General features: G+C 42.8%; 1 protein-coding gene across 1 annotated transcript; it reads right to left on the reverse strand.

The window, feature by feature from the left end:
• Positions 1 to 4,116: 4,116 nt before the first annotated feature.
• cwf19l1 (CWF19 like cell cycle control factor 1) lies at positions 4,117 to 11,264 on the reverse strand. Its single transcript, XM_041964038.1, has 14 exons — positions 11,157 to 11,264; positions 10,355 to 10,439; positions 10,123 to 10,207; positions 9,554 to 9,655; positions 8,523 to 8,737; positions 8,288 to 8,403; positions 7,959 to 8,043; positions 7,463 to 7,621; positions 7,221 to 7,371; positions 6,850 to 6,929; positions 6,515 to 6,724; positions 6,236 to 6,355; positions 6,017 to 6,114; positions 4,117 to 5,015 (listed from the first exon to the last, which is right to left on the reverse strand). The coding sequence occupies exons 1-14, from the start codon at positions 11,177 to 11,179 to the stop codon at positions 4,871 to 4,873; spliced, it is 1,674 nt and encodes a 557-aa protein (XP_041819972.1). The 5' UTR covers positions 11,180 to 11,264; the 3' UTR covers positions 4,117 to 4,870.
• Between the last annotated feature and the right edge of the window lie 173 nt (positions 11,265 to 11,437).

Below are 11,437 nucleotides of genomic sequence, written 5' to 3' on the forward strand. Positions count from 1 at the left end.
TTATATTAAATCATACAGTGAGCAGAAGGTCCTGAATGAAAAGCATGTAGACCTTCATGATGGGAAATAAACTTTAAAGAAACTACAACTGAAATCAGCAGAAACAGTTAAGAGAGCTTGTTTTTTGTTGAAGTTGAAGGACGGTGTCCACTGAGGGACGCGGGACATTTTAAACTTCCGTCCTTGTTTGTGAATGCTGATCAGCAGGTGCTTCATGTGAAACTACAGCATGTTGGCTGATCTTCATCATCACTGACTCCTCACTACCGTCTACCTGATAATCCTGCAGCACTTTTTATACAGTATGTCCCCACATGCATTAACAGTCTTTTTCCATCACTGCAAACTGACATAGCAGGCAGTTAATTAACAGCTAATTCATTATGTCTGCGTTCCATTTAGGTGCACTTCATCATTATAATTATCATGTCTGTACTTTTCCCTCCACAACATGACAAAACGTCTCTAAAAATCATCCCAGGTGAAACACTGACGGAACCACGTGCAGTTTTTAATGAAAAACCAAATGTCAGCCTCATTTATTAGTTTATGCATCAGCCAGTTTGAAATCCACTGCAGAGAAGCCAATGATCAGCAGTCAGGTTCTCGTGTAATAACAGCCCGCCTGAACCTCATCACTTCAACGGACCAGTGGAAAGATGCCCACATAATCTGATCAAAGCGAGCCGAGCCGGCCGCATCCTGTGTGGGCGCTGAGACGGCCGCTCCGTGGCTTCATTGAGGATTTCCATCATCAGCTTCAGTAATTCACTCAAGGTTTAAGCAAGGTGCAGATCAGTGATTCCCGACACTGTGTGCCAGGGAATTCTTCCACTGCCGGGGAGCAGTTTGTGGAGACGATCTATCTGAAAAAATGGACGTTTTCCATAGATATCTCTGACACACTGTGTTGGATTTGAGAGTCTTCAAATGGATAAATCAGTGAAATAATTAAACATAATGGATATATGGTTGAAACAGGTATACATCATGATAAATAATTAGTGAAATCAGCCAAAAGTGATGCATCAGTGGTTGAGACGTCCAGTTTCTGCTACTCCAAGTGTAGAAGGAGCAGCTTAAACCCTGACGGTTCAGCTGTATGAATAAAATAATAAACTATATCCACTTCATGTAATTAACAGCATCCAGTTTGAAATCAACTCAAAGAAGCTCATCTGGAACATGACGGGTGTGAGGAAGGGACGGGGTCATCTGAGAGGACTGTGGGGGTTCAGATCATCATCAGATGTCCCATAAACATCATTCACTGTTTTCTTTCTTTAGTCTTTTAAAACCCAGATGTTCATCAGAGCTCAAGCTCAAGATAATCATCATGTTCAGAAACTCAAATATTTTGCTTTCTTCTTGTCTTTTCATTCCCTGCCATATTTATTTAAGTGTATGAACATCACTGGGAAGGATTCTGAAATATGATATCTTCATGAAATCTGCACAATCTGGGATGGACAGTAAGTAATGTTGAACTTTTCGGAGGATTTAACAGCCTGGTCATACATAGAAATAACTGCACAAAAGTGCAGGTGCTTGGTAGCTAATGGAACGATACTTAATCATCATAATGGGTTTTCCACAGAGATATTGTCAGTGCTCGGCCTGTGACTCCTGCTAACAGAGAAAAACAGACTGAGGTTGCCTTTTCTTGCGCTGAACACAATAACAGACAGATGTTGCTGTTTTAACACATCTGCGGTTGTCAGTACGAGACCCTCGACGACCAACCAGATGTGAGCGTTAAATAAAACATGGCAGTTTAGCTGTTCAAAGAATAAATAACAATAATAAAATCTAGATTCATAAACAAGGAGCACAAATAAACTGCAGTACAATAATGGCTACAGGTACTTTAAAGGCAAAAGCATAAAAACTAATAAAAAAGCAATAAAGGCAGAGAGGGAGTGATATTAAAATTACACAGCAAGAGAAGATTAAATTGTACCATTACGCCACAAAGGCGACGTGACAGGGAACCAACATGTCAGCACTACACAGCTATTATTACTATGGAGATGGAAAATGGCTGTTAAAAGTGGCTGCAGTTCGTCGACACTTTGATTTAATTGCAGAGGTTTTGAGATTTCTACAACTGACTTCTGCCTCCATCCCCAAACGATGGAGGAACTCAGAGCCATTAAAACAACGTCCTGTCTCTGGATCATCAAGAGAAAACCCTGCGGCAAGTTTTTATTTGGAACTATTAAGGTTAAAAAGTGTAAAAACAGTTGATAGGGAAGTCTGTGGTTCATAATCTTCTAAACCTCTGAGCACCTCAGGGAGAAAAGGTTTCACTTAAATCACTGAGAAACACACAGGACAACAAAATGCTGCTCAGAATTATGTGGATAACAACACCGCCTAGTGGTGAACTGATGCAGCTGCAGCACTGAATGACCACATCCTGTAAGGTAAATTACCTGGAGCAAGATGTACAGAGTAAATGATACTAATGGACAAAACACGTGCAGCAACTGGTTCTTGATGTGTGTGCTCACACATACTAACAAAAACACGACACAGTCAGTTTACAGTTTATCAGGTTCACCCAGCTGAAACTAATGCACGCCAAGAGTTTATGGCGCTGCGATTCACCATCTAACGATCACAGAACCATTAAAAGTGTTTTAGAGACGTGTTGTTGTTTCAACTGTAAGACTGTTTGAGAGGCTGCAGTTTGTGGCGCTGTTGAACTGTACTGACATACTTTTTACTGTTCCTACAGCCCACCCGTGGGCTGCAGGAGAATTTACTATTATTTATTATTCTTCTCATTTACTCATACACCGTGAGAAAGCTCAGATAGATGGAAACCATTGCAAGATACAATCACAACAGGAGGCACAACAAACACTAACAGCAGACTAACATTTTTAAAATTGAGGCAACTCACCAATGATGTCTCTCAGTGATCCACAGATCGAAAACACTCCGACAAAAATGGCCTGGAAACATCAACAAAGGTCCAGAAGATCCACTGCAGTAAAGATATTTAGTCCAAAGCATGATGATAATCCACAGAAAGGTGTTTTCTACTTTCAAATTAGCAGGCGATGTACTTGTCTTCCGCTTCTCTTCTGTGTTTGACTCTTTACAACTCCCGAAACAAATACAGATGGCCGCCATGTTGTCTGCAGTAACTTTGTGGTGTCCCAGGTTTCAAACGTACCTCCCTTGACCAATCACGATCTGCCAGATGAAGCCAAGCAACCAGACCGACCAATAACAGTCTGAGTTGAACAGAATAGCCTCGTTCTCTTCTTCGTATATAGATCGAGCCAATCGCAACCGAGTTTGCTGATGACTGACGAGTTGAATAGCCAATGAAATTCTGAACACATCGACATGCCACTGTGGTGTTATTTATTTTACTTTAGTAAACGGCCTCATTATAAGGATATATGGCAAAAATATGAACGTAGATGGTCAAAATTTTGATTTCATGAATATATTTTTATAGCTAATAAATTGCTTTTGTTGGAGAATGCCTAGATAAACCATTAGAGAAAACATGAAAATATTCAGTTTCTGTGCTATTATCAGTTTTTATTGATCTTGCACTACTGTAAGGCTTCATGCTGTGGTCCTAGTGTTTTTTTTTTTAGCTAGTAAGTCTCAGATATAATCATCTGCAAGCATCTATTTGCACAGTGATTCTGACTGCTGGGAAAAAAAGAGACCAAAGCCATGCATGATTCAAGAACAGCGCTCACTTTACTTGCCTTGGATAGGTGTTTGAGGCTAATTTTTTCTGGGCTGGTAAGGAGTTTAAAAAAGTATAAAAGCCTCCTCGGGGTAGTGATCTGGATGATTCATGTTTCTCCTTCATGAAAGATTCTGGCTTTCTGCATTAAACAGTGTCATCACATGAAACCATTTTCATAAACAACACGTCACGTCTAGCAAATTCATGGTGGTGTTATTCTGGATCGCGTGAGCTCCTGCTGTGGGTGGAGCTGTTATTTTTCACCTGTCGGCAGTAAACACAGCCTGGTTTTGTTCACATGGATGTTCTCCTGATGAAGACCTTGAAATGCTGCATTAATGAAAAACATGTCAAAGAAAATTTAACATGGTAATAACGAACAACAAGACACCAGGAACACAAAATAAGAGTTTAATTGTGGATCATTTACAAAATACCAGAAATACATTTAAAAACTATTTTCCCAGAGTTGAGCTTAAAAGAGCCTGCACAGAAAAGGCTGCTGAGCTGCAGTTTGGTTTTTAAACTGTTCTAGTTCTAAAAGTTCTTTTAGAGCCTCAATTTGTGACGATTTCAACTTTTATTGTGAAGGAGTCTTATTGTGGAGGACTTTTTATATCTTTTCATGCATCAGAAGTCACCGCTGACTTTTTAAACTCACACTTCTCGCCACACTTTCTTCCTGCAGCCAGTTTCTGAATTACAAACCCTTCTAGACATTTTGTGAGTTCACTTTGATAAAGACTGTGAAAAAAGATTTCAGAAAAATTTACTTTAAGAAACTGTAAACTGAGGCTTTTATGATCCTTACGTATAAAACACAATAGTTTGCTGCTAATATCTCTGCTCCCTCCATGACTGTCAGGTATCTTTAAAAGAAAATGCTGGTATAAAACATTTGGGTGTATTTGGCAAACTGTCCAACCAGCACCTCCACCAGCTCCACGGTGACCGTCCCAGCAGGAGAGTCAATCAATCCGCTCATCTAACGCTCGGCAACAACGTAAAACATGTATTTCCAAAAAATATCAAACTGTTCTGTTTTAGCAGCTTCAGGGAGGAAATTTTGTGGAAAAAAAAAATAGGTACAGTCACTGTATCTACCTGTGTGTGTGTGTGTGTGTGTGTGTGTGTGTGTGTGTGTGTGTGTTAGTCTTCCCAGGCGAAGTCGTAAGGCTGGAAGTCGTCTCTCAGCTGTTTGCAGCTCTCCTCCTCCTCCTCTTTGCTCTGTTTACACTCCTTCCAGTCAGCTCGAGTCGGGATGTTCAGCAACGCCTCGCTGGCCAGAACCTCCCTACACACACACACACACACACACACACACACACACACACACACACACACACACACACACACACACACGCACGCGCACACACACATGCACACGCACGCACACACACACACACACATGCGCACGCACACACAGGCAGACACACGCACACACACACGCACGCACACACACACACACACATGCGCACGCACACAGGCAGACACACGCACACACACACACACACACACACACACACACACACACACGCATGCACGCACACGCACATACACACATACACACATACGCACGCACACACACGCACGCATGCATGCATGCATGCATGCATGCAAGCACACACACAAGCACACACACAGTATTGCTCATAAGGTAGCAGAGTAAAAAACACTGCAGGTGTGTGCAGGTAAAACACATGAGTTCTGCACAACATGGCCAAAAGTATGTGGACATCTGAATATTACAATCGTAATAAAGCCTAAAGCATGTGTGGACATGGACAAATGCTTCCACAGGGGGGCGCTGGAGAGTTGAAAGCAGTGGGTGACTTCACACGCAGTGTCTTTGCCTCCTCTTCAACACTCCGCCGCCCCCTTTGGGAGGCTTTTGTCTTTGTCTTGCTGGTCGATGTTTATTACAGACCACATCCTGTAATTCCCTGACGGTTAAATGACATCTGGAACAATCAGTTACAGAGTACAGTGAAGTTTTTCATCCCTCACCTCCACCTGTAACATCCATCCTGTCTGAATAAAGCTTCACTCAGAAATAAAAATGTATAAAATGTATTTATATCCCAGCTTCAGATTTAGATTATTTAATTTAATTTAGAAATATAAAATCATATTAGACAATAAGAACGTCCCAAAAGATTTTTCAAAGTGTTTTCTTAAATCTTCATGTTTATATTTAAGACATTTAAGAGCTTTTTTTCTATTCTTCTGAACGTTGACTGAAGGTCAATGTTATCATCTATAAATTATCTCTAAATGCTGACTGAGGATGTTTACCTTCCAAACTGCAGAGGAAAATGTTTCTGGATACGATAGTAGAGTTTCTCTCCTGAGTCCAGCTCCACGTAGAAGTACGGAGTCCCTGGAGGAGCAATCTGAACACACACGCACACGCACATTTAGCATGTGTACTTGCACATGTGTCTGCAGATTTTGAATCCAAGTGTGTGTGCATGTGTGTGTGTGTGTGTGTGTGCAGTACATTTCCACGCGCACCTGTTTCAAGTCGGTGTGTTGAGGAATCTCCATGAGCTCCATCTGTTGCTCCTGAGCCTGGACCATGAACGCCTCCTTGATGTCCTCCGTGGCGCAGCGGTCCAGCGGCACCGGGACGACCTGAACCACGACGACACAGAGACAAAAAAGCTTCAACACGTGTCACGCCAACCCGCCATGAGTGACGTCAGCAGGGGTGGACAGAATAATAGAAACACTTCAACAGCACCACAACTGTTACCCAGCATCATCCTGACAGTATGAAACTCGTGTTGCTACCTGTAGCTGCAGGTGCTGACTTCTGTAATTCCTCTCAAACAGCACACAGCGCTCTCCTTTGCTCTTGTAGAAGCTCTTCACGGCCGACTTGTACTTCTCCATCTCGGCCACCACCTCCGAGCTCAGCTCCACCACAGACTGGTAGTGTCCGATGGGGAGGATCAGCATGTGGTGAGGGGTCAGGCCGCCTTTAGCCATGGCCAGGTAACACTGCCAACAGAACCAGACGAGCGGTGCCAGTGCTGAGTTTCTATAGCAACATCACGACTTGTGCCGGCGATAAGAGGACGTGGCCGGCTGACGCTTGAGGTTCGTTATCTGCAGTTTAAACTCACGTGTGTTCCTATGCTGATGACAAGGTGCTTCTCCACCTGAGGACTGGCCAGGCAGAACCAGCAGGGACCAGAAGGCTGAGCTGCACACGATAAAAAGACAATTTATTCTGTTAGTAGGAACATTTTCACACAAAAGTCAAAATTCACACTGAGCTGATGAAAAAAAGTAGTAGAACAAGTAGGTTCTCATGTGGAAAAAATTCAGAGATCCACTTTAAAATACAAGAACGTCGCTGTGGACAGCATTTAAAGCAGGTAATTATATAATAATAATAATAATAATATAATATATATTATTTTGACTACCTTTTTACTGTAATTTCTCCTTCTGTAAAAACTGATGTTGGGAGTGTTTTTCTGGTGGGACTCACGGTGCCTGCGGGGCTGTTTGGGCTGGCCGTCTCCGTCGTGCTGCTGGTCTCGTCCTCGTCCGTCTCCGTCCGAATGTCTCTTCCTGCCGCGGCCCCGAGGTCCTCTGCCCTGATTCCTGTTCATGTCGAAGAAGAACTGACGAGCCGGCTCCTGAAAAGACGACAGGAAAGCAGAGAATGGTTGTTTTTTTTTAGGTGAATAACGTCTGCACACCATTTTCTGTCACACACACACAGTGTACCTCCTCCTCGGCCGTGCTGAAGCCTGTCTTTTGCTTGTCTGTCTTGTCTTTGTCTTTGGCGGGGCATCTGTAGGGGCTTTCTGTCACGTCCTGCGGCTGCTTCACCAGCTCTGATGGATCCATGGTCTTCATGGGGATTATGTTGAAGGCGTACAAATACTGCAGTGGACACACAGACGGACAGACAGCTCAGGACGCGACGGTGTTACTGTCTGGCAGAGGTTTTTGAAGTCTGACACTGGGGGCTTTTTGCCTGAATTTGTTTACATTTTGGCAAATTGTCATCATTAAAAGTACGCCGAATTAGCTTTTAGCAGTTCCTTTGTTTAGTGTGTCCATGGATGTACAGACAACTATCACTGGATTCCTTTTATAACGATGACATATATATTATATTTCTAAAAATATGTAAAAATACTCTAATAAATATGTGCATCATGCCTGTGTGTTGGTTGGTTGTGTGTAGTTGATGGAGTTACGTCTCCGAGAAACACACCTTCTTCTTGGCGGGGTTGTTGACGGTTGCCAGGGCGATGAAGCGGCTGACGTGCTGAGCATTCTCCTGGAGAACAACGTGATTCCTGAGGATGGAAACAGAAACTCGTGAACAGAAGTGTTAACACGTGTAAACCACTCAGCCTGCAGAGGTGGAAGAAGGTTTACGATCCGTCACTGAAGTAAAAGTACCGAACAGTGTAAAAATACTCCATCAAAATAATGTCGGATTATAAAACAGGACAAATTCAAGAAACACAACACTGTGAGCACTTCCTTGTTGCTGAAATACAAAGTCAGCATAGAGCCGCCCACAGCTGTGCAGTCTACCTGTATGGGAGTCTTTCATAGTGAGCGCCCTCTAGTGCAGCAAAGTGGTATCGTGGTTTCAGTTTGTCCGCGAGGCTGGCGACAGAGCTGCTTCCACAGAGCTTCGTGTTCACTTCCTGCCACAGAGACACATGACATCAACAGAAGAGCCTTAAAGTTCGTCCCTGACCTCAGAGGGTCTCGTCCACGCTGGACGATAACAGCAGCGGTTATATGTGCTGGACTTCCTTGTTACCGGGTTGTTTCCGTAGTGCCACACTCCTCGGGGCCACTGTGACGTCAGCAGGATGTCGACTCCTCTGAACTTGGAGCTGCTGGTCAGCGGAGACACGAGGGCCGACAGATCTTTGGATGTGAAGCAGTGAGCCGGGGCCGGCTCCTGCAGGGCCTCCCGGCCGCTGACGTAGGCGATCTGTAATCCTGACACGCCCGTGAACACACCTCGTCGACCTTAAACGCACATAGATGTTTAATACAGGAAAGTTTATTGTGCAAACCAAAGCTTGGGGTACATGACCCCACTGCCCTCATATGACCGTTCCTCGCTCCTTGACCCAGAAATCCAGTCTGCCATCACAAAGAATTTAGTTAACAATAAAAAACTAGCGAAATATTCTTTCTTGTAACTGAGAACAAAACACTGTTAAACTACCTTAAAAATGACCTGTCTGACACGCCAAGAAGCTGATGTTTGCATGTTGGAGAAGCTAACACTGATGTTAGCAGTGTTGGAGAGGCTAACACTGATGTTAGCATGTTGGAGAAGCTAACACTGATGTTAGCAGTGTTGGAGAGGCTAACACTGATGTTAGCATGTTGGAGAAGCTAACACTGATGTTGGCATGTTGGAGAAGCTAACACTGATGTTAGCATGTTGGAGAAGCTAACACTGATGTTAGCAGTGTTGGAGAGGCTAACACTGATGTCAGCAGTGTTGGAGAGGCTAACAATGATGTTAGCATGTTGGAGAAGCTAACACTGATGTTAACCTTATAAAACCACATGAATCAGACTGTAGTATAATAACTCCAACTGAAAACCCAAACCTCTCATGTCTAAACTCATGATTCAGGGTCTGTTATTTAATCTGTATCATGGATGATATATTCAGGGGAAGAAGCCACATTTATGGTTGTAATATACCAGAATTTCCTTTTAACTGCATCCACGTTTTCCTCACTTGTGTCTGTTCTTTGCATCTTACTCCCTCCATCGTTCTGCTTTCAGAGAGTCAGGACGTACCGTGTGGATGCAGCAGAGTCTTACCGAGATATGTGATGTTGTCAGCCAGCTCACAGCCATCAGCGCTGGGGAAATTCTTCACCGTCTCCTGGCTTGCCGCTCCGAGGATGTAGGTGTGGATGGGAGCTGAGGATGCACAAGAGAGACTTCAGTTAAAGAGCCAAGCAGAAACTTTCTGTGGGAGCAGAAAACTGAGCTCCTCATCAGCCAACCAAATGTGGAATTCAGTATTTATCAGCCTGATTTTCACTGTTTGATTGAGACATTTAGTAAAAAGGAACATTTGCATTGGTTTATCTGAAGATTTACAAATATCTGACAGGTGATTAGAGGCTACTGCAGCTGCAGATTTCAATTTTATATTTATCTGATTCAAATTAAGGCAAGGTTGTGCAGCAAAGGTCAAAAAGCAATGGTTTAAGTCAAGAATACCGTAGTCACATGACCCAACCCTCCGCCAGATGAACCACCACGATGCCTCATAATAACCCACGTTTAAAGAAAACCTGCTTTAAAGTTGCTTTTCTCTTCAGCTGGTGTGCGATTTTGAAGGTTTTTCTGTGTTTGGCAGTTATTCATCCAGATGTTTGCACCTTTCTTTGCTCCACTTTTGTACTGCTGCCACTCTGCTTCGGCCTCTGGCGTCGTCCCAAAAAACTCTCCAACACACAACAGCAGCTGCGAGAAGTGAGGATGCACAACTTAACGATGATGACAGTACAGTAACTGACAAATATAGAATTAGAGTAGTTGGAGAGTATGTCTGATCATTTATTGGACATCTGTAAAGATCCTAAAAATGACATCTGGATTATAGTGACTCACATCAAACTGTCCAGTCTTCTTCTGGATGGTCTGGACTCGATTGAACAGGGTGGTCAGTCTGCCTTCAACGTCCCCACATGCCAAGCTGCAAACACACACACACACACACTTCCATACATCAGTCTGTGTCTTTATATAATAAACACAACATCCCTTTAAAGAAGCACGTCAGACTCAAAGCTAGTTTCTATTGGCTGACGGTCTGAAAAAAAGCACCACGTATCAATGTTCAGTCAACTTCAGTCCCACTACTCAATTCCTATTCTCCCCAAACACTGCTGAGTTTTAATTACTTTACACGGACGGAACGGATCCAGTTCTAACTCTTATTTTAGTGTCAGATTACTAATGTACATGCTACAGACTTAATTGTCTTAAAGAAGATGTGCTTTGGTGGAGTGCATGTATTCCGATTTTTTCAGTCTCCTCTAGATATCCATTATTCTTCTCCTCACGTCTCTTGGTGTATACAAATGTGCCGAGGAGTAGCGCGGCCTTAAATTATCTATATTTCGAATGAAGTTCGGCGCGGGTCATCACGTTTCGCGTTGGACTTATTCGAACCCTGAACTTCACCTACTTTTTAATTTTTATTAACTGAGTTTTAATAAACAATCCGTTGTGCAGCATGTCCCCAAAAGCTTTTAAGAAAGTGTTTTACAGGACAAATTAGCAGACACTCACATCACATCACATCACGGCTCACATAAAACAAAATAGAAAACGTCATATATTTAACCACATTTAACCTGATGAAACGTCGCTAAAAGCACAGTTTAAATATATGTAACGTTAAACTTACACTCTGACTGGCTGATCCCCCATGTCTTGGTCAAATTATGGCAGAAGTTCTTAAAATGTGTGATTTGGATTTTTGCCGTTTGAACGTGCCGTTCGTCGCCAATAGATGTCCGACCGAAATAACAACGGAACCATTTCCGTTTTAGCAAATCATACATTGTTTTTCTACAAAGTTAGTTGCAGAGTATGCACTGAAATGTTTTTGGGTTTTTTTGTGTAAGCATCGATTTATAATATCAACTCCACATTATTTGAGTCTATCAAAAAATAAATAATTCAGGT

Source organism: Chelmon rostratus, chromosome 22 (genome assembly GCF_017976325.1).
Source record: "Chelmon rostratus isolate fCheRos1 chromosome 22, fCheRos1.pri, whole genome shotgun sequence".
Lineage (NCBI taxonomy): Eukaryota > Metazoa > Chordata > Actinopteri > Chaetodontiformes > Chaetodontidae > Chelmon > Chelmon rostratus.

What these genes read in the sequence shown, in the direction of transcription:
- cwf19l1 (XM_041964038.1), bottom strand. Translation starts at nt 11,179, where the DNA reads ATGGGGGATCAGCCAGTCAGAGT. An exon ending in GGCACTACGGAAACAACCCG is followed by an intron (nt 8,404 to 8,522) that starts GTAACAAGGAAG and finishes TCTCTGTGGCAG; the next exon opens with GAAGTGAACACGAAGCTCTG. An exon ending in TATGAAAGACTCCCATACAG is followed by an intron (nt 8,044 to 8,287) that starts GTAGACTGCACA and finishes TTCCATCCTCAG; the next exon opens with GAATCACGTTGTTCTCCAGG.